General features: G+C 48.2%; 2 protein-coding genes across 6 annotated transcripts in view; both read left to right on the forward strand.

Moving 5' to 3' along the window:
• Tcea3 (transcription elongation factor A3) overlaps positions 1–13,951 on the forward strand; it is a 55,424-nt gene extending 41,473 nt beyond the window's left edge. The window contains exons 10-12 of the mRNA XM_010625982.3: positions 8,399–8,545; positions 10,663–10,734; positions 13,390–13,951. Coding sequence (XP_010624284.2) covers positions 8,399–8,545; positions 10,663–10,734; positions 13,390–13,398 — 228 coding nt within the window. The 3' untranslated portion in view covers positions 13,399–13,951. The remainder of the gene's footprint in view (positions 1–8,398; positions 8,546–10,662; positions 10,735–13,389) is intronic.
• Positions 13,952–23,064: 9,113 nt separating this feature from the next.
• The window catches only part of Znf436 (zinc finger protein 436), a 13,720-nt gene continuing 9,688 nt past the window's right edge, over positions 23,065–27,096 (forward strand). For 3 of the 5 annotated variants that reach the window (XR_780594.2, XR_004518580.1, XM_010625984.2), the window contains exons 1-2: positions 24,675–25,100; positions 25,890–26,016. Coding sequence is in view for 3 of the 5 variants with exons in the window: in XM_010625984.2 (XP_010624286.1) it covers positions 25,068–25,100; positions 25,890–26,016 (160 nt within the window). In the remaining 2 variants the exon portion in view is untranslated. Of the gene's footprint in view, positions 23,697–24,674; positions 25,101–25,772; positions 26,017–27,096 lie in introns of those variants that run through there. The other 2 variants (XM_010625985.3, XM_010625986.2) reach the window with 2 other exon arrangements.

Genomic DNA, 27,096 nt, shown 5'->3' on the forward strand with positions numbered 1-27,096 from the left:
ACCGAAGTGGTTAGAAGGCATATGGAAAGAAATGACCCTGGGGCTCTTTAGGCGTCAGGGTGGGGCCTCTTGTCAGAGTTAGTACAACAGGCTCCTTCACCAGCCACTTGGATGAGGAAACTGAGGCTGCATACAGCTCGTGACAGATCCAGGTCTGTTTATCAGAGCCCACATGTTTCATCACACACCTTCAGATATGGCAGCTCTTTGCAGCCAGAGCTACTTGGGAATTCCCTGCGAGTGCCCTGGGATTGGATCAGCGACCGGAGTGGAAATGTGTCGGGCTCCTGGGGCCTGAGTGGGCCTCAGAATTGTCTGGGAGCCCTCTGAAACTGTTGGCAAGGGGTAGTGGGTATGTACGACATTGTGATGTATGGGTTGTGTGTCTGGTGTTTAGTGTATGTGTGTGGTGTGTATGGTGTGAAGAGTGTGTTTTTCTTACATATGTCCTGCATGAGGCATCACTGTTATTGCTATGATTGGGGTATGCTTAGTATTTAGTATATATGTGATTATATACATGTATGACATATGCATGATTCAGGTATTATGTGGTGTGTGATTCGTATAGATGTGTGTGGTGTGTAACTTGCAGTGTGTGTGTGTGTATGATTAGTGTATGTGTGATGCATAGAAATGGGGGGGGAGCATGAGCATAGGGCCGGGGATTTAGCTCAGTGATTCCACCACCTGACTCACAAGTGTGAGGTCCTGAGTTCGATCCCTGGTACGAGAGAGAGAGAGAGCAGATGAGCACATAAATTTTTCTAAGCAGAGGGCTCACTGCTTTTCTCAAATACCTATAACAACACAGAGCTCTGACTTCAGGGTTATCCTTCTGATGAGTTTAAAAACAACAGATCTTTTTGACAAATGGCAGTGTACGCTGAGAGTTGTAAATTGCAACATGGCTTTACAGTGTCTTAATCAGTGCAGCCTTCTGTAGCAGAAATACTGCGGTTGGGTGACTTATAAACAGCAGGCATTTATTCCTCCCAGATCGAGGAACTAGAAGATTCAGGGCCCAGGGAGGTCCCGTTTCTTATAGACACCACATTCCTGTGTAACTTCGTGGAGTGGGAGGAGTGAGGGGTTTAGGGGAAGGCATCAATTCGAGTCCTCAGGACCTAATCACTTCCCAAAGACCCCACCTCTAAACACCACCATCCTGGGGGTTAGTATTTCAGCATTTGAATAGGAAGGAGACCATCATCTGCCTCACGTAGAAAATGTGTATAAGCAAAATAGGGCAGCCTGGAGAGGTGTCTCACAGCTGTAATACCAGCTACTCAGGAGGCTGAGTCAGGAGGATTATGAGTTTGAGGCTAGCCTGGGCAATTTATCAAGACCCTGTTGTTATCAGATGCTGAGGTGCCCAGGGCTCCTTTCTGAGCTCTTGTCCTGTTCAGTGACCTGGATGGGACAACTGATGAGTGCAAAAGTTTAATATTTATTAAAGGTAAAAGAATAATAATAAGAAGAAGTGCTCTGAAGAAAAGAGAGAAGAGAAAATATACCTGGTATGAATAGCAGCAGGCCACTCACTTCAAGAGCAAGAAGACAATGGCCACCAGGCTAGTGGCCACTATCTTTTCATATCCTCCTTTCGGCATCCAGTCCAAGCCATCCAATGCAGGGCTTCGAAGCTGCTCTGCCCGTGTGTCTCAGCCATGATGGCCAGTCTCCATCATGGGCAGGTCATGCCCAGTTGCCCTCCTCCCTCATTTTCCCCAGGAGAGACATAAATCCCCAGGATTCTTTATGGGCTGCTGAGGGAGTAGGGCTGTGTCTCACACAGCTACTTCCTGCTGAAAAGGGCCATTGGTCCTACTTGGTAGGGATTATGTGCTCACTGTATTAGGATGTTGTGACTCACCAGCTGGCCTGAGGAAAACCTGTCTGAAGACAGTGAGAAGAGTTAGTGTCTAGATGTGGAGCCTGTTCAATGGGAGAAATCCTGGTGAATTTGTCAGGAGAGTAACATTACTATTAAGATGGGGATGTAGAGCCCAAATATGAGAAGGAGCAAGTCAGATTGTCACAGTTCTTGTGCGGCAAAGAGGGATGTAGATAGACTACCAGTGCTACCAGTTCTTATTCATAGTAACTCTGTCTATACTCAGAGCAGAACTGGAGTCTTGTTTTTTGTTGTTGTTATTGTTTTTGTTGCTTGGGTTTTTTGGTACCAGGGATCAAACTCATGACCTTGCACTTGTGAGGAAGGCTCGGTGCCACTGAGTTAAATCCCTGGCCCAAGTCTTGCTTTTTAAGCGGAGCCTTAGATCTTCTAGAGGTTCACAGGAGTAGAGACTCGGTCCTGTGAAAACTTGAGTGAACATTTCCCATGTAGGGTTTTTATAGATTGTCACTGTGTCCCTTGAGGAAGGACCAGCTTGATGGTCCCTCAGGAACTGGGACTAAGGCTAGGGTCTTGAGGGGCTATACAGCTGCCCTTCTCTCTTGCCTGTCAGTCTTTAAATTTCCCGAAGAGACTTTAGACGTGTCCCTTTGGTGTCCTTTGCAATGAATGATAGTGACCTCCCTGGGAGGACAGACAGAAGCCAAACAGTAGTGCAATAGTAGGTAATTTTCTTTTTTTTTTTTTGGATTGGCAGGGTCAAATTGTTCCCAGTGTTGAAGGATACAGCCTAATGGGTTGGTCACTGGGATCTATGGGGTGTTCCTCATGGTGTGTCTTGGGGTCTATGGGGAGAGACGGACCTAGCTCGGTCTGGGATCCTTCAGATGGCACTCCATACAGAAAGGGGAGACCCATGAGCTCACGAGCATCCTTTGGGAGACGCAAGCCCCAAACAGATGCCTCCGACTGCAGTGGTGGCATTGGTGCCTTCTTAGAAGACTGGGGCTCCTCAGCCTTAGAAGTCTCCAGACTCTGAGCTCCTACTCCTTAGGGAGGAAAGTGGAGATGCCCCAGGGGCTCCCTTCACAACTCACAAGAGATCCTGTTGGACAGGGGCTTCCTTGGACACTTGAGAAACAATAAACTCCTAAGAGATCAGGGGCTCCCTTAGATCAGGGTAGAACTCCCCAGGGGACTCCCTTAGAAATAGCAAGCTCTAATCCCGGTGTGGTGGCGCACACCTGTAATCCCAGCACTCGGGAGGCTGAGGCAGGAGGATCACTGTGAGTTCGAGGCCAGCCTGGGCTACATAGTGAGTTCCAGGTCAGTCTCAACTATATAGTGAGACCCTGTCTTGAAGAAAAAAAAAAGAAATAGCAAGCTGTAAAGAGATCAGGGTGGACCTCTTGAGGCCTTCCTTAGCCACCTGGGAAATAATGTCTCTTCCATTTATTCTAGTCATACCTTGGTTCTTTGATTAAGGTAGTAGAGGTAGAAATTTCTTTTTTGCATTTGAGAGGAGAGAAAGAAAAACTTTAAAAAGTGATTACCTGGGAGGGCTGGGGATTTAGCTCAGTGGCACCGTGCCTGCCTCGCAAGCACAAGGTCCTGAGTTTGATCCCTGGTACACACAAAAAAAAGTAGTCATTACCTGAATTTTTGAAACAAGAAGAGGCTCTAACCTGAGTCCCACACGTTCCCCGAAAGCAGAAACTTTAGTTCTTATCTATAAGAGTGAGAAAGCTGAGAGGCCGTATCATTCACTCAGCAGTGTTTGTGCTCTCAAACCACAATCACTGTGGACACAATACTACGAAAACAAAATAAAAACTTTTTCAGGAAGCCCTTTCCTTGCACCTTCAAATCGAAAGAAATCAACAGATACAGTGGCCAAAGGAATCTGCAGCAGCTTTTCAAAATATTGTCATCATATTTTAATAGCCCTTCAGATGTTTCTGCCCACGCTCCCCAAAGCTGAAACAACCTGGCTGTCTTGGGACCCTGGCGTTCAGACCCATTTGTCCTCATTTGCCATCGTCTCCTTGGATCGTACTTAGCTGGGCTTAGTACCTCTGCAACAAGTGATCCGAAGTGGTCTTCCCAGGGTGGCAGGCAAGACTTGGATTTGTGCGGCCTGAGACCAAGCCATCCCTCTGAGTCGCTGTATCACGTTTTGGGATCGTCTAGGGCTTGTAGTAAACTAAGGTCCTTGAATCTTTCTCTTTTCTTCATTTCTTATTTCCTTTAGAACACTTGTACACATTGTTAATCATAAAAGCAACCGGATCACATAAAACTTCGGGCCGCAGGGGAAAACATTGCCCTACTACAACTATTTAACGGTGTATGAATTTTCCAGCCCGTTTCCATTCCTGCTTTGTTTATCTGGTTGTAATCACAGGGAATATGCATTCTGGTGCCAGGTTTAATTAAGGGCTGAGAAAGGTCTTGTTATGCTAATTCCCTATTAGATTTATTACTCGCCAACTCCATTATGTTTGGCTGGAATTTTTGAAAGCAAGAAGTTATCCCTTAAAAATAATATTTACTTGGGATATAGTGAACATTTACTTGGTATCGTACTATACATGAAGATATATATATATCTATATATATACACAATTACAGTGCAGCATTTCTGTTCTTTAACTCCATATATAGTATCATTTAAATGGACTTTTTTATGTGAAATAACTATAGCTATTCTATTAGATAAATTAAATTTTTAAAAATTGAAAATATGGTACCTGAATAAAACAGTTGTTTAAATATCATTTAATTTTCAGATAAATTTGACTTATTCCAGGATTGTAAACATTGTATAACTCTTACTCAAACAATTTTATGGCTCTGCTGATCTTTTCAGCTCTATTTCTAAGCAGTCAACATTTAACCAAGGTAGACCAGATGTTTCTAAATTCAGGTTCTCAAAGAATCCCCTGAATCTTCAGGAGGAAATATCAGGGAAGGTACTTAAGAAGCAAAATATTTTTTAAAAATCTAATGCTGAGCCAGGGATTTAGCTCAGTGGTTTTGCTGCCTGTCTCATGAGCGCAAGGTCCCGAGTTTGATCCAGGTACCCCCCCCCAAAAAAAAGTAATGCTGCTGGAATTTTTTTTATAAAGGGTTTAGTAGCCAGGCATGGTGCTGTAGGCGTGTAAGTCAAGAACTCAAGAGGTTGAAGCAAGAGGACTGCTACAAGTTCAAGCCCAGTCTGGGCTGCACAATGAGTTCAAGACCGGTCTGGACTACTAGACCCTGCCTCAAAAAAAAAAAAAAAAAAAAGTTTAGCTTTTTAACGAAGCCTAAATCTCAAAACAACAGCTCCCCCTAATGGCCAAAGGAAGGGAAAATAGCAAAAAGCAGCTGGCCCATCCTGTGCCACACAGCAGGAAGCAGCAGGACAGGAGGAAGGAGCAATATGGCCCTAAGGGTCCCCAGCTGGGTGTGCCTAGTGGGCAGACAGGAGGCACCCGGCACAGCATGGCACCTGCAGAGCCATCTTGGGCTCAGATCCCCAGATTACCAGCTCTGGCGGCACAACAGAGCTAAGGCAACTAGGCAATAGGCTCCTGTCACAGGGTTGCTGCTCCGGACAGACCACAGTAGGGGTAGAGGTGTAGCCAGGACACATGGGGCTCCATGCCAGTGTGTCGGGATCCTGCAGGCCTGCTGAGGAAGGGCAGGAGGGACGATGGGGTAGGAGTGCAAAGCTGCAGGCACACACGGCCATGGCCAGCAGTTGCAGCTGGAGGCGAGACTAAGTGCAAGCAAGTGGTGCAGGCGCCAAGGGCCCAGCTGGAATTACAGGTGTGTAATGGACAGGTCATGCCCATTTCCCGGCTGGTTTGCCGTGCCCTAATGTCCTCCCTCACTATCCTAAAGTGAAACTTTAGAAAAGGCTGGGAATGTAGCTCAGCGGTAGAGCACTTATCCGGCATGTGTGAGGCCCTGGGTTTCGTCTCCAGTACAGCCAAAAATAATAATAATAATAATAATAAAAATGAAAACTGGTATAGACAAATACATTGAGGGGATTTGGGTGGGAGCAATGCTTTTGGGGAAGGTCTGTCTTTCATTGAATTACTCTCCCTCAATGCCAATCTCAGGAAAGCCTGCTGTCCTATTTTAGACATATAACACTTTATAATGCATTTTTCTTAGATCTCTGCTCTAAGATCTTTCAACAGGTAGCAGTTCCTGGTGCAGAGTAGATGCATGCTAAGTGTTTATTGATACTTTTTCTTTGGCGCTAGGTGGTAAACACAGGGCTGCTTGACTTCCCTGCCCCTTTTCAGTCATTTTATTTCGAGACAGGGTCCCATTATGTAGGACCTGGCCAGCCTTGAACTTAGAATCCTCTTGTCCAGGGGTCTTGCCTCGCAAGTAGCTGGGACTACAATGTGCACCAGTGCTTGGCTACTGATTTGTTGAGTGACTGAAAGAATAGATGTTCTCTAAAGCCTTTACAGGTATCAAGGCTGAAAATGATTCTAACCCACTCAAAATTCTTCGATCAGCCGGAAGCAGTGGCTCATGCCTGCGATCTTAGCTACTCAGAAAGCTGAAGCAGGAGGATCACAAGTTCAAGGCTAGCCTGGACAATTTAACAAGACCTTGTCTCAAAATTGAACAATTTTTGTTCTAACAGGAAGAAGGACAGCTTGGGGCTGGGTGGCCTGCTGAGTGGCGGCTCTGAAGGCAGGCAGCTCCAGTGCCCACGTGGATGGACATCCCTGTCTAGCATCTAAACTCTTTTTATGCCTCTTTCCTTGCTCACCTGATTCCCTCATTCAACCTCATCTCTTATCCTCTCAACCCAGACATGTCAGCATCTTTCTACCCCAGCCCTACCCCAGGCAGGTGTTCCCCTAGCTGTGTTCCCTGGGCACCTAGGATGAGCGTACCTAAGCACTTCCTCCTCTCTCCTGCAGGGGGCAGGAGCCCAGCCGTTCTGTCTGGAGCCAGCTCCTCCAGCTTCATTAAGCTGCTAATGTGTAGCTCTCCCAACTCTGCACTCAGTTGTGTCCCTCAGTAGTTTAAAACCAGCCACGGTGGGAATACTTGCGCCATGTAAACTGACAATACGCTGCGATTGACTGGGTACCAGACAGCCACAGCCCCTTTCTCACACACCTGTGAGGTTAAAGGCAATCGGGAAACTGACATCCAAAAATTTTTGAATGAACGAATGCATTGTGCCCCAAATGAAAGTCCACTGCTTTATTTTTTTAACCTCTGCAGGCTAAGGTTGACTCCGTTTTTTCCATACTCCTGCCAAGGGTTAGGCCCTAGCTCTTGAATCCAACACACTGGCATCTAAGCATTAATGCACCAGAAGGACTAGGGGCACTGCCCTTGGCATTTCAGATTCACTGGAATTTGCACTTTATTCAAAGCACAACTGGGTATAACCCAGGGTCAGCACACCCAAGTTGTTAGACCTTTATGCCAACTCTGTTCTCTGTAGCTTATGGGAATCAGGATAAAGAGCAACAATTAAAATTGCTAGCGAGTCCCCTGGGTATCACAGAGCTACATCCCCATCCCTTTTTAATTTTGCAGATAGTCTCACTAATTTGCCTAGACTGGGTTCAAATTCATGATCCTCCAGCCTTCCAGAGGGATGAGGTTACTGGAATGTACCACAACATGCGACGTATTTTTCATCTTGGGATAGGGTCTTGCTCAGTTGCCCAGGCTGGGCTCAAACGTGTAATCCTCCTGCCTCAGCTTCCCAAGTATGAGGATTACAGGCTTGCACCACGGTGTCCAGTTCCAAGTCCTCATTTTCATTGATGAGTTCGGCCACACTCCTTTCCCCATATCTATCCTTAGCTGGAACTCCCTCCAGTCTGAGTTTCTCCTGTCCGCCCTGTGGCAGAGGCTTAAGGGGAGTCCAGTGGCCACGATGCATAGAGAAGGGAAGGGCCTGGATACTGTAGGCACTGCGGGTCTGCAGTGGGAGCCAGAGATCGGGTTCTATGGGAAGTCCTAATAAAGATGCTCTGCAGTGCATGTCCTCAGTGAGCGCTTAGTTGTGTGAGCTCAGAGGCTTTAGGGACCTGCTGGGACAGAGTGGCAGCAATAAGTCACAGGCAGTTGAGCCAAGGTTCTCATGAGACAGAATGGGCTGGGCGGGAACAGCTGGAACAGTCACGGGGCCTGGTGCTGACTGGAAGAATAGAGGGACACATAGATCAGGTGGGCGGTGCTTCAGAAGGTTCAGTTCCGGCTGCAGCCCTGGTGGGCAGAGTGAGCCATGGGTCTGGAGAAGTGACACAGAGTGCCAGCCCCAACTGTTCTGCGTTTGTGCACAGCTGGCCGGAGCCAGAGCTCTCGAGTTGAGGGCAGGATGGGGACTGCTTGGGGACAGCTTTCGGAGGCAGGGTAGGACAAGGAGTCCAGGCCTCCCTCCTGCTCCTCGTACTCCATCTGGCACGTTCCCCCCTCCTCTGCTCATGCTCTTTAAGAACCCGGGGTGGGGTTGAGTCCCTGGTGTCACGAGGACTGAAAGATGGGCTGATTTCTCTCCAGGAAATGGCCAGTGACGAGCTGAGGAAGTTGAGGAATGCCATGACCCAGGAGGCCATCCGTGAGCACCAGATGGCCAAGACTGGTGGCACCACCACCGACCTCCTCCAGTGCAGCAAGTGCAAGAAGAAGAACTGTACCTACAACCAGGTAGGGGCGGTCACAGGCCACAGAGGACAACAAGGCAGAGGGAAGCATGGGGAAGGCCTGCAGGAGAGGGGACTAATGTGCTCCAGGCTGCAGACAGAGCAAGGTATGGGACACCACTATGGTGGCCCAGGGCTTCTAGAATAGAGCTGGAGTGTACAGTCAGACAACTTTGGGGCTATGGGGCCGGGCCATGTGTCCAACCTACCCTGAAGTGAGAGTAGGAGCCCCAGGACCTCAATGACATCACCAACAGTTAGAAGGGAACTTAGCAATGTGAAACCCAGTTCCTTCTTTGTACACATAGGGAAACTGAGGCCAGATGGACAGATTGGCTCTGCAGTTTTGCCCAAGGTGACAAAAAAGTCAAATGGCAGAGAAAATAACAAACCCAGATCTAAACCTTTCTGCCCACAGTTGGTCAGTGACACCCAAGAGCTGTAGCCCTTTGTCCTAAGAAGACCATTGTCCTGGCATGGGGAGCCATGGTGGGCTGTGGAGGACCCTCCTAAAATCAGAGAACGGCCTCCTGTTTCTGGATTACACCTGTTGCAGCGTTGGCACCCCATATTCCTGGATTCTAGTTGGTGTCTAATTGTTCTCAAACTCTATTCATTCCTCTATGTGCTCGTAAGCAAGATTTATCAAGTCTTGGTGCCCTGTGGCCACCATAGAAATTTAGTCAGCCTTGCCATTCCCAAAGGTTCCCTTGGAGAAGTCCCATTCAGGAATGAGACACGTGTCCCTCCCAAGCATGTGTCCCCGTGCAGCTGTGGGCTTCCTGTGTGTCATCTCCACAGAAATAAACTGCCCTCTGGCAAAGGTTCCTCTCCCTGGGGGAACCCCACTGTCATTCTTTCTTAGGTGTCACTGCTGGTCAGTGACAAGGCTGTGTCACATTATGTTCTCCTGGCTGGCTGCTGGATGTGCTAGCTAGCCCGGGGCCCACCCACACTGCAAAGTCGCACCTGACATCATGCAGAGCTGAAAGTCTACCAGGGCTGGCCTTGGAAAATCAAAGCAGTGACTGTTTAGTCCGGAAATGCCAGGGCTAGGCCATGGGAAAGCTGGTTCCTGCACCTGAATGATAAGGTTGAGGGAATGAGAAACTAGACAACGCGCCTGTAATCCCAGCCCTCAGGAGGCTGAAGCGAGAGGATTACAAGTTCAAGTCCTGCCTGGGCATCTTAGTGAGACCCTGTCTCAGAAAATAAAAAGGGGCCGGGGATTTAGCTCAGTGGTTCGGTGGCCTGCTTTGCAAGCGCAAGGACCCGAGTTCAATGCCTGGTACCTCTCCCCCAAAAAAAAGAAAATAAAAAGGGCCAGAGATGTAGCTCAGTGTGAAGACCCTAGAATCAATCTCTAGGACCACCAAAAGGAAAAGAAAAGGAAGTAAATTGTCCCAAAGATCTTCAAGTCCCTTTTGCTCTTTGTGCCTCAGTCCTTCCACCCATATAATGCAGGAGGTGAACTAGGTGATTTCTTTTTTTTTTTGGTACTAGGGATCGAACTCAGACCCTTGCAAAGCAGGCAGCAGAACCACTAAGCCAAATTCCCGGCCCTGAACTAGGTGATTTCTAAGGGTGCTGCTCTAAGCTCACTCAACTGATGCGTGGGCTTGTCCAGTACAGTTTGTGCAGGGATGATTCAGCGAATGTTTCCTGTGGGAGATGAGTTTTGAGGCAAGAGAGGTGGTTCAGAAGCATCAGTAAGACTACAAGTGCAGTTGGGCGTGGAGTTGCACACCTTGATCCCAGGTCTTGGGAAGCTGAGGCAGGAGGATCACCTGGAGTTCAAGGTTAACCTGGGATGCATGAGTTCAAGACCAGCCTGAACTGCAAAGTGAGACCCTGTCTCAAAAACAAAAAATAAAAAAAATTAAAAAGACCACAGATGCAGAGGGCAGAGGCCAGGCTGAGCCCATGAGACAGTGAGGTGATGGGCTGGTGGGGAGAGGAGAGTGTGCACCTGGGAGTTGTCAATGATGGGGGAATTGCCAAAGTGAGGCAGCAACATCAGTTCCCACCACTTGGATTTGGACCTACTCCTAAAGACAGCAGGAGCCATGGCAGGTCCTGGAGCAGGAGAGTAACTTCACAAGTGGTTCTTCTCCCTCCCAGATGCAGACACGCAGTGCTGATGAGCCTATGACTACCTTTGTCTTATGCAATGAATGTGGGCACCGCTGGAAGGTCTGTATGTCTACATCATATCTTTCCCCCTCCCTAGTCCTGCCTGCATTAAAACGTCATCTACCCACAGCCCGAAAGGGGCCTCATCAGCCTACACAGGGTCAGCTGGGAGTCAGAAGAATGGCAGGCTGTCGCTGGGACAGAGCTCCTGTGTGTGCTGGCCTCACAAGGGCACCAGCTGTAGCACAGGATGGGCAAGTGTGGTGTTTGAGCTTCCTGCCGTCCGTGGAGGGGAGGAAACAATAGCTCTGTGTGCCGGGTGGACCACACCTCTGCAAAGTGCTTTCACAGATGTGTTTCCTCTGAGCCTGGCCACAGGCAGGGGTGGGCAACAGGGAGGCTGAGTCCCCTCCAGTGAGAGTGACTCCCAAGTACCCTGGGTGTCCTCCCTGCCTGCGGCTCCAGCAAAGCCTTCCATCGCCCAAACCCGTGACCCAGGCTGCCCCAGCTCTTGCAGAGGTTCATTTTCAGTCCTGAGAGCCAAGCAGAGATGTTTCCCAGAGTGCTCTTTCAATGTGGTTCATATCCCTGTCCACTTCCATCTTGTGTGGGCACTGGTGACATCTGGGCCACCAGGCAGGCTGCAGGTGCTACTGGATTTAACGTGGGAGCCCAACACTGGGCCTGGGCCTGGGGGTCTGTGCTCTGGTTGAGGTCCCATCCCACCCTACTCGCTGTGTGACCCAGAGCGTGTCACTCACCCCCTGAGCAGAAGGAGATGGTAATGCCTTCCTCCCAGCACTGACGTGAGGGCTGTTCAGATGTGAACATTAGTATGCGTGCTTATGCATAAGCCCACTGTAAACAACAAGAAATGTTTCCGATATTAGTCTCACTTTCAGATGATGACACAGCTGCAGAGAGGGTTAGTGTCAAGCCTAAAGTCAGTCACACTTTGGAGCTCAGAAAGAAAATGTTCCAAATTCCTGGACAGTTGATTGTTTTTTATGAAGGGCCCCGATAGCCCTCACTAGGATCTTATTAGAACTGTCACATCTTTAAAAGGAAAAGCCAAGTGGTTGCTGGGTGTGGTGGTATACATCTGTAATCCCAGCACTCGAGAGGCTAAGGCGGGAAAATCATGAATTCAAGGCCAGCCTGGCCTACATAGCAAGATCCTGTCTCAAGAAAACCAAAACCAGCCAAGCATGATAGTGCACACCTATATTCCCAGCATTTGGGAAGCTGAGGCAGGAGGATTTTAAATTTGAGGCCAGCCTGGGCTACGTAGCAAGACTCGGACCCCAAAATGTAAATTTTAAAAAATGAAGCCAAGCCGGGCACGGTGGCGCACGCCTATAATCCCAGCATTTGGGAGGCTGAGGCAGGAGGATCTCTGTGAGTTCAAGACCAGCCTGAGCTACATAGTGAGTTCCAGGTCAGTCTCAACTACATAGTGAGACCCTGTCGCAAAAAAACCAAAAAAAAAAAATAAATAAATAAAAATAAATAAATAAAAAATGAAGCCAAACAAATAAGCCAGATGATATTTTCAATGTTCTTTAATTACTTATGTAGCACATGGCAATGGAATCGGTACAGTTGCTTACCGGGTTAGAGCATGGGCTTGGCATCAGATTCAAATCCTAGCTTCACCACTTACACAGTGTCATAGCTGACACTCTATAGGCCTGGATTTCCTCCCCTGTACAGCAGGGTACAGTGTTACTATCTGGCCCACAGAGCTGATTGGAGGACTAGAAAATGTGATACATGTAAGACACTAACAGGTCCTCTGATACCTCTTTTTTTTTTGGTACTGGGGATCGAACTCAGGACCTTGCGCTTGCAAGGCAGGAGCTATGCCACTGAGCGAAATCCCCAGCCCCCACTGATACCTCTTATGGCATCTTTGTCAAATTAGAAAAATTTGTTACTTCCTCTCTTCCTCTGGGCATACACAGCCTTGGCCCAGGATACAGAGCAAGCAGGAGTGTGGGCTAAGTGTCAGAAGAGCCAGGCTCTTCTGTGCAATCTATACCTTGCACAACCATACCTTCCACTTTAAGTAGGTCCTCCACCATTATTATGGGATTTTGATCCAGTCACTGAGCTGCTCTCTAAGCTGCTCTCTTCCCTGTGAAAATGGAAGCAATATTTCTCCTAGGGACAAGATGAGGATTAAATGAGTTAAAATACGTTAGTACCAATAAAATATGTTAGTACCAGTGCCCGATAAGCGCCCAATAAATGGTGGCTCTCGTGAACATTGGCACTGAGGAAAGGACATTGTGCATCCTGCAAGCCCAGCTCTTCCTCCCTGACTCCAACTAGATGGAGGGGCAGAATCCATGAGTGGTGAAAGCTTTATGGCTTCTGGCGATTATTTCCAGTGAGTGTCCATTGCCATATGGGAAACCTGATTGCTATTGATTATTGATTAGCAGTGATTAGAATAGTAAATGTTCTCAGCCATAAATTGAGAACACACCCCATGCCTGGCTGGCATGGAGCTGCTGTTCGTTTGTCCCTGGATACCCTCCCATTCTGCAGGTGAGCCATTTGTCCCGGGTCCCGCCACCCATCACAGCGGCCTTGGGATTTGGACACTAGCATGGTTGGCTTCAGACCCCTCCTGCCTTTTTCCTGACCCCACACAGCCTCTGTGGATGACAGGGAAATCTCTCAAATTCTGTTGCCTCTTTGGTTTTGTAGTTCTGCTGACAGCACCGGCCACCAAGACAGCAGTGAAGGAGGTAAGGAAGAACAAAGAGGAAGCTGTAAAGCATCTAAACCGGAGGAGAAAATAAAAATTAAACCGAAGAACAGTACTGTACTCGGAGTGGGGCAATAGGGCTCAGAAGGGGAGTTCTTTTGCCAATTAGTTATTAACATTCATAATGATTGGCTAATAGAGATGCCTAACTGGAGTACCATGCTAAAATCTGTTGATAAACTTCTTGCAGAAAATGCACTAGAGCTGAAGTATCACATTGTGACGGAGAGCTCCTCAGTTTTGCTTTGAGACCCTTCCCTCTCATCCAAATCTCCCAGACTTTTCTGGATAGAAAAATACCAGGGGGCTGTGGGTATAGTTCAGGAGTAGAGTGCTTGCCTAGCATGGATGAAGCCCTGGGTTCAATTCCTAGTACTTTGAGAAAGCGAAAAAGAAAAGCAGATCAGGGTTGGGGGTATGCTGGAGGTCCTAGTTTAGTTCATAGCACCATAAGAAGACAAGAAAGAAAACGAAACTACTTCTGGGGGCTGGACATGGTGGCACAGACCTGTAATCCCAGCACTCAGGAGGCTGAGGCAGGAAGATTGCCTCTAGTTCAAGGCCAGCCTGGGCAACATAGTGAGTTCAAAGCCAGCCTGAACTAACTACATAGTGAGGTCCTCTCTCAAAAAACCAACTGCAAACAAACAAACAAAACAAAAAAACCGCTAGTCATGGTTTCACATGCCTGTTAATCCCAGCACTCTGGGAGACTGAGGCAGGATAATCATAAGTTCACATGGGCAACTTATTGAATTAGTGAGACCCTGTCTCAAGACAAAAAAATAAAAAAGGGCTGGGGAGGTAGTTTAGTGTGAAGAACCTTGGCTTGATCCACAGTAGAACACACACACACACACACACACACACACACACACACACACACACAAAATAGAAAAAGAAAGAACGAAAGAAAGAGAAAGAAAAAAAGAAAGAAAGCACCAACCAGGTGTAGTGGCACACACCTGTAGGAAGTCCCAGCTACTTGTGGGGCTGAAGCAGGAAGATCACCTAAGCCCAGGGGTTTAAGGCCAGCCTGGGCAATAGAGCAAGACTATGTCTTTTAAAGAGGAAAAGAGATCAATGCAAATCTTCCCCTACTGTTGAGCCGCAAACTCAGAACAGACACAGGGTTTGTCTTAGGCAGACATGATTTCCACACCAAGTAGAAATCTGTCTTCCCTGCTCCTTCCTTGTTTTGTCTCTGCTATTCCCTGTTCATAACTCGCTGCTGGGGCCCTGACTCTGGGTCCCTCTAGGCAGGGAGGCAGCTCTCTAGAACATGAGCTTTCTGAGTGAGGGCCGGGACTTCCGTGGCCCCTTGGGAGATCCCAAGCTGTGGAAGCTGCCCAGACTGGAGCCGCATGGCCCTCCCAGCCCCACCTGTGGCTTGAGCTTCAGAGGAGGTCTGCAGAAAAGGGGGCTCCCACGATGATGTCAGCTTGCTTTTCTGCACTGAGAAGGACTTAGGCAAAGCTGGACACTTCTGGAAAAGCCTTGGGGACATGTTGAACGAGCTGTTAAGGGTCTCAATCTCTGTCCCTGGCCTCCCAGCAGCCTGAGGCCAAGCCTCCTGGACTCTGTCACCTGAAATGCTGACATGTACGAGTCTGTGAACTGCTGGGAGCTTGGGCAAGTCATGAATCCATTTCCTTACCTGTGAAAATGGAGGGAGAAACTCCGCTGTCTCCCAGGGTGACTGTGCTGGATTTCTTTCGGCCTGGGTTCACCCACTGGGTGGGTGATCTGTTGGGATAACAACAGCCCAAGTTCCTGCTCCTTCCTGGGCCTCATCTGCTCTGGACCTGGTTACATCTCCCTTCCATCTGTCATGTATCTCCTCCTGAAGAGGAAGCCATAAACAGACTGTGGGCAGAAACCACCACCAGCTTCATCTTTTAAGCAGGTAGGGTGGGAGGAGCCCTGTGGACAGGCTGCAAAGTCACTCGCTGAAGGCCTGACACCTGCAGCTCCTAAGGCCCAGGGCTTCTGCTTCTTTCAGGATGCCTGACTACCCTGGGAGAGATCCCGAGCTGTATGCAGAACTGAACCCCAGCTTCCAGGGATTTCTGGCCTGGCAGGAAGAGGAACACTATAGGGACAGACTCCCATGCCAGATGGGATGGAATGCCACACCCAAGGTGTGCATGTTCCTGCAGAGGTGCGGAGGGAAGCTGCTTAGAAACCCAGATGCTCCTTTACCTGTAATATGGGCCAGCCCCTGAGGACAGGGCTAAAGTGCAGGTTCTGACTCACTGGGCCTGAGGTAGGGCTGAGGTTTTCCTTTCTAACAAGTTACTTGGTGACACCAATGCTAGGGGTGGTCCACAGACCATACTGACTAGGAAGGGGCTAGATCTCTAGATTTTTCACTGCATTATCTAATCTAGACAGCAAAAGCAGAGCAAAGCAGCAACCATTATTAATTTAGTAAAGTGAATAAAGAGGATGGTGGCACACACCTGTAATCCCAGCACTTGGGAGGCTGAGGCTGGTGGATTTCACCGTGAATTCGAGGCCAGCCCCAACTAGGTAACTAGACCCTGTCTCTAACACAAACGGAAATAATGTTAATAGGCCGGGGATTTAGCTCAGTGGTTCTGCTGTCTGCCTCGCAAGCACAAGGTCCTGAGTTCGATCCCCGGTACCAAAATAATAATAATAATAATAATAAATGTTAATAAAGGTTACTTTGAGGTGAACTTTTAAAGGTGACACATAGTCACGTTCTAAACATCCCTTATGTCCCCAGTGTCATAGGGATTTATAGTGAAGGGGAGAAAAAACAACTAAAGCTTCACCCTCAGCAACCTTACTGTGTACAAAGGAGATGAGTCAGATTAAACAGCAACACAAGTCAGCTCAAGATCACATGCCTATAAGGTACACATCTGCATTCGCAAAAGCACCCTGACAAACATGAACAGGGCCCAGATGTGTTCATGGCAGGTGACAACACCCTCCCGAGGGTCCTCCTGAGTCCACCTTGGAGCCCCTCCAATCTGTGCCCTCTGCACTACGGACTAGAATTGGCTTTTCAGAGCTGCAGATCAGCTCTTCCCCCACTCTGCCGCTGGCATGTACAGGCTCTGGAGTTTCCCGCCGCTGCTGGCAGGGCCGGGAGCCTGCGGAGCCAGCCTCTGCTTCACCCCCGCACTCCGACTTCGGCCAGGCTGGCACCCACTCTGCTCTCATGGCCTGCTGTGTACCTCCTGGGGCTGCTGCCTGGGACGCGGCTTAACCGAGTCCTCCTCATCTCAAAGATGAGACGAGCTACATGCAAGGTATCACTGACTTCTGTCACCTAGGAAGTCTTCCTAGGGGAGAAGAGATTGTCCGGTTCAGAAGGAGGAGAAGGACGAGGTTAGGTGAGGTGAAACAGAAGCCGCTGAGGGTGGGGGAGGGAAGGTCCGGCAGTGAGTTCTGGCCAGAAAGCCTTGAAGACAAAAGTCTATTCAGGATCCCATGACTAACTTAGAAGATATTTTCGAAAGGTTACAGGGAATGAAAATACAGTATGGAAGTGTTAGTAATCTCTCCCAGACTTGCAGATCTCTGTTGTTAGCCTTCCGTTGTTTGTTTGTTTGTTTGTTTGTACTGGAGACGAGATCCAGAATCTTCCCATTAAGCCATTGCCTCAGCCCTTTTTCATTTTTTTATTTTGAGACTGAGTCTTGCCAAGTTGCTTAGGCTGGTCTCAAGCTTCCAGTCCTCCTGCCTGGACTTCCCAGAGTGCAAGGATTTCAGGCACATGCCACCATGCCTGGCTGGCCCTCCTTTTTCTAATTTTTTAAAGAATTATTTTCCAAAGAATGAATTTTATGTGACTTTTAAAAACACTTACGGGTACAGTTTCTTTCCCTCTCACATTGATGTGTTTGTGTTTCTGGGTGTTGCGGTGCTGGAATCTCCTGGAGGTGGTCCCTAGGTTCTTTTTGTCTTGAGCAACGATTTGATTGAGACAAGCACAAATGGTAGCAAAGTTTTATTAAGGTTAGGAAAAGAAAAAGGCCCTGCAGAGCAAGTTTGGGCCAAGTAAAAGCAGGAAATGAAGTCCACCCGACAGCGTGGGGTGGGCCAGCCATGCAAGAGAACACAATGGCCTGGCCCTCCTTTTCCTTTCGCTCCTGACTTTCATCACCAAGTGTCTATTTGGGTCTCTCCTCCCCAGAACCCTGCTGTCTATAAGTCACCTGGCCCTGAACTCGCATCTTCTCCTTCCTAAATGCCCTGTGCTGTCTTTCCATTTCTGCCTATTCTTTTCCTGGATCCCTCTGTGACCTTCCTTGTCATTTACCAACTACTGTCTCTCCTTTGCCAGACCCCTTCCTCCGTTGCCCTCACCACCAACATGGACCTCAGACTGTCTTTCTTTCTCAATTCAGTGCAAAGCCCTTCTGCCGGGCTCCAGCTCAGCCACTCCTCCTCCTTGTCTCAGCTGTGCACACCCCTCTGTGGCTGTGAGCACCCTTCCCCTAGTCATCTTCAGCACCTTTCCCGTCAGCTGTCAAATCCCAACTCCTTGGGTGTGATTTGCAAAGACCCCTTCCATCAGCGTCAGCCCTCTGTTTTATTTTTGAGGGACTGGATGGCTTCACCTCATTGGCTGATTCAGGGAACGTTCATCCTGTGCCTGTCATTGGAGGCTCAACCTCCACTCCTGCTGCTCCTGATTCTCAGCCTGAGGGACTTGGATGCCCTATTCTTGGATACTCCCTAACCTGCCCACTAATAGCTGACCATTTTGCTTCCTCCTCCCCACCCTGGTCCAAGTCTCACGTGTTTTCCAAGGCTCACTCGGATGCACATCGATGAAGTCTCAGATCCCAGGCAACGTGAGGCAGTGCCTCAGGACTCCCACAGTGCTGTGATGCTCACCACACAATTCTGTCTCCTGGGCTCTCACTGGATTGTTGTGTTTTTTGTTTTTTGCTTCGTTTTGGTACCGGGGATCGAACTCAGGTCCTAGCACTTGTGAGGCAGACAGCAGAACCACTGAGCTAAATCCCAGGCCCTCTCACTGGATTCTGCCATCCTAATTCCTTTAACCCTTCTTCATCTGACAGTGTCATCAGTACCTACTAATCACTGAGCATTCTCTAGTTGAGTATTCACTGAGCATCATAGAGCTGAGTATCTTAGGTGCACCGCATAACTCCTCCTTGCTTTCTGTTTTTCACCTGTAAAATAGTGGTAATAACAACTTCTAGTGCCAAGAGCTGTCGTGAGGATTCTTTAAGCCAATACAAGGGAAACTTGTAAGCCAAGTACCATGGTGCACACCTGGAATCACGGCTACTCGGGAGGCTGAGGATGGAAGATGGTGAGTTCGAGGCCAGCCTGGACAATTTAGCAAGATTCCAACCCATCCCACTTCCCCACCCCATCCTCAGCCCTCGAAAGGAAAGCACCTCGAATGCTGCTTCACACACAGCACTGCTTAGTAAACATTCGCTATCGTCATTACTAGGAGCGCAGGGGAGCCCTTCACACTACCTCAACTAATCCTCTGGCCTATGAACTAGGTGACTAGGAGTTATACTCCTTTTGTTTTGTTTTTCTGGTACTGGGATGAACCCAGAGCCTTCACACTGAGCTACATCCCCAGCCCTTTTATTTTATAGCAAGACATCTTGCTATATTGAGATTTCCTGCCTCAGCCTTCTGAGTTCTGAGATTACAGGCATGAGCCACCATGTCCAGCTTATCATACTCTTTTTTAAAGTTGTGGTAAAATATACATAATATAAACCCTCTCACCCTTGTGTGTGTGTGTGTGTGTGTGTGTGTGTGTGTGTGTGTGTGGTGCTGGGATTCAGACCAGAGCCTTGTGTGTATTAGGTGAGCAGTCTACCACTGCCCTACACCCCATCCCTTAACCGTTTTTAAATGTACAGTTTAGTAGAATCAGGTACATTCAAGTCACCTACACACTGTTATGCAACCAATCTCCAGAATTTTTTTTATATTATAAAACAATCTCTATTCAGCAGCTCCTCTTTCCCTCTCCCTCTGGCAACTGCTGTTCTGTCTCTCTAAGTTTGTATTATTATACTCTCTTTTTGTGTGTGTGTGGTTTTGTACTGGGGTTTGAACCCAGGACCTCACACATGCTAACTAAATGCTCTATACCACTGAGCTATACCACCAGCACTTTTTGGAGACAAGGTCTCGCTAAATTTGCCAGGCTGGCCTTGAAGTTCTGATTCTCTTGTCTTAGCCAGCTTCTGTATTACTGTACGCTGTCCTTACCAACTGAGGAACCCCAAGAGAGAGCCTGGATTTGAACCCAAGCCCATCATGCTCTGAGTCAGTCTGAAATATAGCCTCACCTTGCAGAGCATCTGTGACATGATTTACCTCTCCCAGGTGTGCCAAGGTCTCCTCTGTGCTGTTCTTACATTTGATCCTCACAGTAGCCCTGTGTCAGAGTAAGGGGTGCTGTCCACTTTCCCAGCTCAGTGTCTGGTACAGACAACGTTCACAGGGCTGGGGATTTAGCTCAGTAATTCCGCTGCCTGCCTCACAAGTGCAAGGCCCCAAGTTTGATCCCTGGTACCAAAAAAACAAAAAAAGAATCAGAGTAAAGTTCCATAATTGCACCTGTTTGATGTCTTTAAATACAGTAGATGATACTAAATAATTTTGTTGTACATTTTTAAAGCAATTGTCTCCCCACCCACCACCGGCAGTGCTGGGGATAGAACACAGGGTCTCATGAACGCTAGGCAAGCACTCTACTACTGAGCTATATCCCCAGCCTTTAAAAAAAATGTTATCTTATTTTTATTTTGGTACAGGATCTTTCTAAGTTCCCTCAAATTGGTGATCCTACTGTCCCAGCCTCCTGAGTAGCTAGGATTACAGGCACGAGCCACCATGCCTGGCGCTACATAGCTTTGGAAAATATTCTTTGGAGAAAAGCAGCAGTAATAGTAAGGCAGGCTTCCCAGTCCTCTGTGCTCCACCCTCCTGCAGAGTCCGCCTGCTCTCTCCCTGACCAGTTCCTGTGCTGCCTGCACAGGCGCTCTTCCCTCTAGCCATAACCAGTCCCAGCCATTCTGGACATCACGTTCCCACCTTTCTTGTCTCTTTGCCTTCCCCTGTGCTCTTTTTCTTTTCTTTTTCTTCCCCCCTTTTCTTCACTCCTGTCCTTCCCTTCCCTCTCCCCTTTTTTTAATACTAGGTTTTGAACCCAGGGCCTCTTTCCATTGAGCTGCAGCCCCAGCCTTTTAAAAAAAAACATTTTTCAAAAAAATGTTGAGATAGTCTTGCTAAGTTTCTAAATTGCCCAGGTAGGACTTGAACTTGTGATTCTCCTGTCTCATCCTCCCAGAGTATTGCCATTATAGGCATGTGCCACACTGTTTGACTACACATGCTGTTCTTGAAGACTGGAACTTTCTCCACCGCCAAAATTTTTCCATTCTTTGCAAGCCAGCTCAGATGTTACCTTCTGTGGGAAGCCTCTTACCCTCCTTACCAGCTAGGAGTGCAGACTAGCTCATCCCTTAGGAAAGCCAGGGGGCTGAGAGACTGTGCATGTCAACGTGCCCCTGACCCCAACTCCTTGCGCAATGATGAGCTCTCCTCACTCTTCCTGGCAGGAGTTAAGGGAAGCCCAGGTTATTGCAACTTTTAAATGATCCCTGTCTTTGAAAATAACGACATGACAAACACTGGGGTAAAATTTTTACTGTTTTAACAATTTAATGTTTCTGATACTAAACATTGACCACATTATTGTGCTGCCCACAGGATAATTATAAGATTTATTAAAATACAATAATTTACACAGCAGTGCAGTGCCTGCCTGGCAAGCATCAGGCCCTGAATTCAATTCCCAGTACCAAACTAATAATGATAATGATAAAGATAATAATAATAATAATTTACAGTGTTCCACAGGTACAGTGGTCTAGTCATGGGGCACAAATTTAAAGATATCAAAAGAGGGTCTTTGATCAATCAAAGAGTGGATTGGACCACAATGCAAACCCTTATTTGAAGGTGATGTTCAAGGCCTAAATTGGAGATTCAGGCCAAATGGCTCACTGGCCTCACTACCCAGTGATAGGCTTACTGCTGCCTCTGCCCTCATCATTTGCTGAATGATGGGAACAGTTTTTCAAGTAGTTATTGAAAACTCACATACAATAAATATTCCTGAGATATCCTGAAGTTCTGAACAATGGGGCAGGAAGCCACCACCTCTTCCAGTGACCCCAAACCTCAAAGTCTAGCTGAAAGCTGCAACAGGAAGCTCCTCAGCCACTGTCTTTTCTCTACCTCTCCCCTTTGCCCCCAAGGGCTCCTAATGCAGTCATCCACTGGCAGCCTGGCTTCTCCTCCACCCTCCAGAGGGTCCTAGGTAAGGAAAGAAAAAGCACTTACTCACAGAAGGAGGCAAGCAGCCAAGCTGGGCTTGGACAGCCTTCCTGCCCAGGCAGTCCTGAGGAATAAAAGAAACAGAGGACAAAGAGGGCTTAAAGCACTGGAGCAAGCGGGTGGAGGGAAGGAGTAAGGAAGTTTACAAAGCCAGAGAAGGGATGGAAAGGGAGTCCGGCTGGGCTGAGGGACTCGGGCCATCATATCACAGTTAGAAACCTACAATGCCGGGGCTAGGAATGTAGCCCAGCAGCACCAAGCTTGCCTGGCAAGCACAAGGTCCTGAGTTCGATTCCTGCTAGGAAAAAAATGCAATTCCACAGGTAAAGGCTGCATGGATCCCCACCCCCACCTTGTTCCTAGGAACTGGTTACTCATCCCTGATCTAGTGATTTCCCTGAGTGTGAGGCCTCAAACTTGTGGTCTCTGGCAGCTAGTGGGCAGACCCAAGAACTTCTTCTCAGCAGTGTTCGCATGAGCCCACCGAATTTGCCCAACTACCAGTTCTGTTTGAATTTCCAGCAGAAACACAGTGTAAGGTTAAGGTCATCCTCAGCTCTTCACGCCTATTGAGCCACTCTAATTTCTCAGATTTTTCAGGGCCATTGAATATATCCACAGGTCTTTCTGGCAATCTTGTCATCAAAGGCAGGATTAATAATAACAACTATCGCCTGAGTGCTCACTGGGTGCGGAGTGCTTGAAGTCTTCTCAAACCTCACAGCAACCTTAGGTATACAGAAAAGGAAATGGACTTGGAATGATTAAACAGGCTTTCTGCAGGATACACAGCCTGGATTCTAACCAGGTCTGCCTGACCTCGATGCCCACACTCTTTCCACCAAGGATACTGCCTCTTGGGAACACTTAAAGGATTCTAATTTAAGTAGTGATCAATTTTAGAGAGAGTAGGGCCAGGGAGTTGGCTCAGTGATTCCGCCGCCTGCCTTGCAAGAGCAAGGACCTGAGTTCAATCCCTAGTACCAAAAAAAATTTTTAGATAGGGTAAGCTAGTACAATTCTGTGGCATCTAGAGAATCCCTAGCCCCACTTTGGGGGTGGGAAGAGGAGTAGGAGTGGGAGGTGCTGCATTATGCTGGGTGGGGTCCCACCACTTCTTTTTAGACAAGATTAATTTAAGCATAAATAAGTGGGCACTGGGAACAGGATACTCACTAAGAAAAGCATGGCCCAGAATTATGTTTAAAAAAAAAAAAATCCAAGCCCTTCAGTGGGTGGATGTATCTGCAAAACAAAGGAAAAGCCCCTTTCCCAGCCCAGGCAGAGAAATCTCCTGTACAGTTAGAGACAACAGGCTTCCGGGCACATAGCCAAGGTTCTGGGGATATTTATAACTTGAAGAGGGTGGGAGTCCCTAATAAGCTGCTATATTCTTTTTCCATCACTTCCCTCTCCAAGACTACAGTGAGCTCAGAGCTCTTCCCCGCGCAGAAAGCCTGCTTTGCCTAGAGCTGGACTTCCATTGTGTAATTCCCTCATCCTGGCTGGGGAAAGGGAAGGCTGCAAGTCCTTCTGTTCCACGGAACTCCAGATGAATACAGTTTAGCTGCCGGTGGTATTTTTTGGCTGACTACTGTGGCCTCGGGGATCTGCCTGTGAGCCTGTGATTTCTCAGAACCGTCTGAGAGTCTAAGCCTACGATTTTTGGGCTTTGCCTGCAAGTCTACGGATTCGAGATCTGCCTGAGGTGGGTCTGAGATCTCCGGGATCTTCCAGTGATCTCTAGAATCTCTCTAAGTATCAGAGGCCCGAGAGAACTATCTGCGGCTTTGGGATCCATTTGAGGCCTCTTGGATCTTGCAGCCGGCAATCTAGTGGATCTTTTGCAGATCAGGAGGTAAGTGTTTTTGGCTTCCAACCTTTACAAATAACTGCTCACATCCTGATTCACCTGGCTCAGGCCCTTAGAGGCCCAGGGTTCCTTCGGTGCCGGAGGCTTCCAGGAACCCTTGTGACAGACAGGCACTCAGGATATGCACCGCCAGCCAGCCCTAGGGCCTGGCTATCTCCTTATACGCTCCACCCCCACCCACCCTTCTTATTTTTCAAGGTTTCTGCTCCTCCGATGGGCGCCAATTCAGTCCCCTTTCGAGGGGCATTGTCTTTAGACAGACGAGGTCGGATGCCCCTACAGGGTTAATTAACAGTAACTAAGTGGGGACAACCGGGTCTTGCCGCAGACCACACTGAAGCGTAGGACAGGTGGCGCCGGGCCTGCCGGGAGTTGTAGTCGGCGTGTAGGAGTCAAGTGCCGCGGAAGTCCCTGGGAGCTGTAGTCTTCGAGCTGAGGACAAGTGCCAGAGGCGCAGCTGGGAGGTGTAGTGCGTGGGCGGGGCCCAAAGTTGAAGCGGGGCTGCTGACTGCCCCGGAAAGTGGGCGGCTGATGCTTTTCTCTTTGACCTGGGCTGTCAGATGAGAGCTAATCTCAGCGAATCTCTGAGAAAGCCAGCACCTAAATTAAGTCCGATATCACATATGATAAGTTCTTACTCAAAAGAAGCTTTGTAGGGACAGGAGAAAAAGTAGGGCCACCTCCCTTGCTTAATCGGGCTGTGGTCTCCAAAGGAAAAAAGCAGGAGATACTCCGCCTTGGCTCGGAAGGGGACGCGCTTCCTTCTTCACCCTTTTGTTCTTTTCCCTCCTTGCCCTGGCCCCCGACTGGCCTTTGTACGCGGGAGTGGAACTCCAACTCCCGGCAGGCCACCAGGCAGGCGCAGGCGTGATAGAGGTGGCCAGACACGCTGCAGGAGGCGGACCGAGTGCTCGGCATCTGATTGGCATGATGTTTTGAAGGGTTAGCAAGCTGATTGGCTGCGGCAGCTGCCGGAAAGGTCTCAGCCTCGAGATGGAAGAGCAGAGACGTTCTGTGGGCTGGGCTGAGAGCCTCCTCCCTGAGACAGCATCGGGCTATCGGGCTGACCTCCGGCCCCGGAGGGATCCAGCTAGGGGGCTGTCCTAGCTGATTCTGGCCTGGCCTCCCCTCCTTGGTGGCGGAGACCTAGAGGGCGGGTTACACTTGGGGGGTCAGCTGGGAGAGTGACCCGGCCCTGCTCCAGGGCCCTCCCCGCCCGCCTAGAGGCCAGAACTCCTGCCCTGGGGAGTGGGCAGGGCCTGTTTCCAGTGCCTCACGCCCTGCTTTTCGCCTCCTTCAGCGCTGCCCGCTCGCTGCTTTTCCTGCTCTCCCAGGAGGCGAATCCTTGTGCCCGAGATGGCAGCCACCCTGCTCATGGCTGGGTCCCAGGTAAGCCGGGGATGGCTTCTCGGACTTTGACTCTGCTTACCCATCTCGTCCAGCATTCCTCTATTCTGCATACCCCCTGTGGAATTAGTAATTCGCTTGCTTCGGTATTCTGCCTCCAAGGGCCTAATACCAGCATAGCCACAAGCAAGCATATGTTGAACACCTGCTGTATACTTTTAAAGGCTGGGGAGATAAAAGACAGACCAGACGGGCGCTGCCCACCTGCTCTCGATCTGTAAGGAGAAAGACTCACCGGTTTAACCGTGATACAACGCGACAAGTGCGCTATTTGCTGTCGCAACGAAGTGCTGTGAAGTGGGAATCAAAAAGTAGAAGTGACTTCTCTTCGGGGCATCCAGAGGAGGAGTGGAGGGGCACGGAAGGGTGGGATCGCCCAAGAACACTTGGCACTAGAGTAGGACCATAAAGCGCTAGTCTGAGAAAGGTAGTACAAAAAAAAAAAAAAAAAAAAAAAAAGAGGAACACTGTATATACAGGTATGTAGCGATGCAAATGTTAGGTGTGTTGTGAAAAAAAAAGGCATGGATAGAGTGTGAGGTTGCTTAAGTGGGGCAGGGATATCTGGCCATGGGACCAGAACAGAGCAGTTTTGTTGTTTTTGTTTTTTACATGTTCTTTTCTTTTCTTTTCTTTTCTTTTTGGACTCTACAGATAAGACTTAATGCCTTTGCCTCCTCAACATTTCTAAACATGTCTGTAATTTCAAGAAGAAAAACTGGTACTAACCACTTAGATACCGAGTAGTGAGGAAGCGTTGTGTGATTTCAGGCACCTGTGACATTTGAAGATATGGCCATGTATCTCACCCGGGAAGAATGGAGACCTCTGGATCCTACACAAAGGGACCTTTACAGAGATGTTATGCAGGAGAATTATGGAAATGTTGTCTCATTAGGTAAGTAAGGATTCAGCCTTTCTTCACAAACACTCCCCCCACCCCCGCTTTTGCAACTGTGTCAAAATGGTTTAGCTCTTTCAACATAGCCTAGTTGTTAGATTTTTAAAGCACTTAATTGGGTATTGGCTTGCGTTCAATGCTCAGGCAAATCTTTGAATGTGAAAGCATCTAGGTCATATTGTCTGAAAAGAAAAAAATGTTTCTGTGCATTTTAGAAACTTTCAGATTTCTTGTGCCCTGAGTCATTTGCCATTCTCCAGCCTGTTTGTACAGATCACTGACCAAACTGGTCTGACATAATGGTGTTTGCCAGGATATAAATGCCCTGTAAATGGTGCTTTCACTCTAGGGCACTAGAAAATGAGGGAATCTGACTTAGGTTCATGGGAGGGCAGAAGTCACCCTTGTGTTTGCTTTGGCTTCAGATCCTACCCTTGCCTCAGATCCTTTATCTGAGGAGATTCTTGTCTAGAAATATTTCAGAGTTTATCACAGATTGCAGGTGTGTCAAATGTTGTTTCAGTAGAATCCTGAAATAGTGAGATCATAAATTCTATTAAGAGAAGATGACTGGGCCAGGGCTTGAGCTCAGTGGTTCTGCCACCTGCCTTGCAAGTGCAAGGTCCTGAGTTTGATCCCCATACCAAAAAAAAAAAAAAAAAAAAAAAAAAAAGATAAGTCTTTTTTTTTCATGGTCTGCAAATTGTTTTCTTTCTTAGCTGTCGTTTGGTCCAGCTGTAACTAGAATAAACAATATGGTCTTAAAAGGAACAGTCTTTTGACTCATTTTATCTCCTGTTAGGACTTGACAGGAGTTAGCAAGTGTGTATGGTTCTCTATATCATCTGTCATTCACTAGGACCAATACGTTTTCTGAAATCTTTATTCTCACATCTTTTCTCACTACAAAAAGCAACTTGAGGGGTTTTCTTCTTCTTCGTTTTTTTTTTTACTACTGGGACTGAACTTGGGACCGTGTGCTTTTGAGGCAGGTGGCAGAATCACTGAGCTAAATCCCTGGCCCGAGAGGTTTTCTTCTCCTTCCCCCGCTTCTTCCCCTCCTCCCCCCTCCCCCCT

The sequence above is a fragment of the Fukomys damarensis genome, unplaced genomic scaffold, assembly GCF_012274545.1.
Source record: "Fukomys damarensis isolate Sample0158 unplaced genomic scaffold, DMR_v1.0_HiC HiC_scaffold_23, whole genome shotgun sequence".
In the NCBI taxonomy this organism is placed as follows: Eukaryota; Metazoa; Chordata; class Mammalia; order Rodentia; family Bathyergidae; genus Fukomys; species Fukomys damarensis.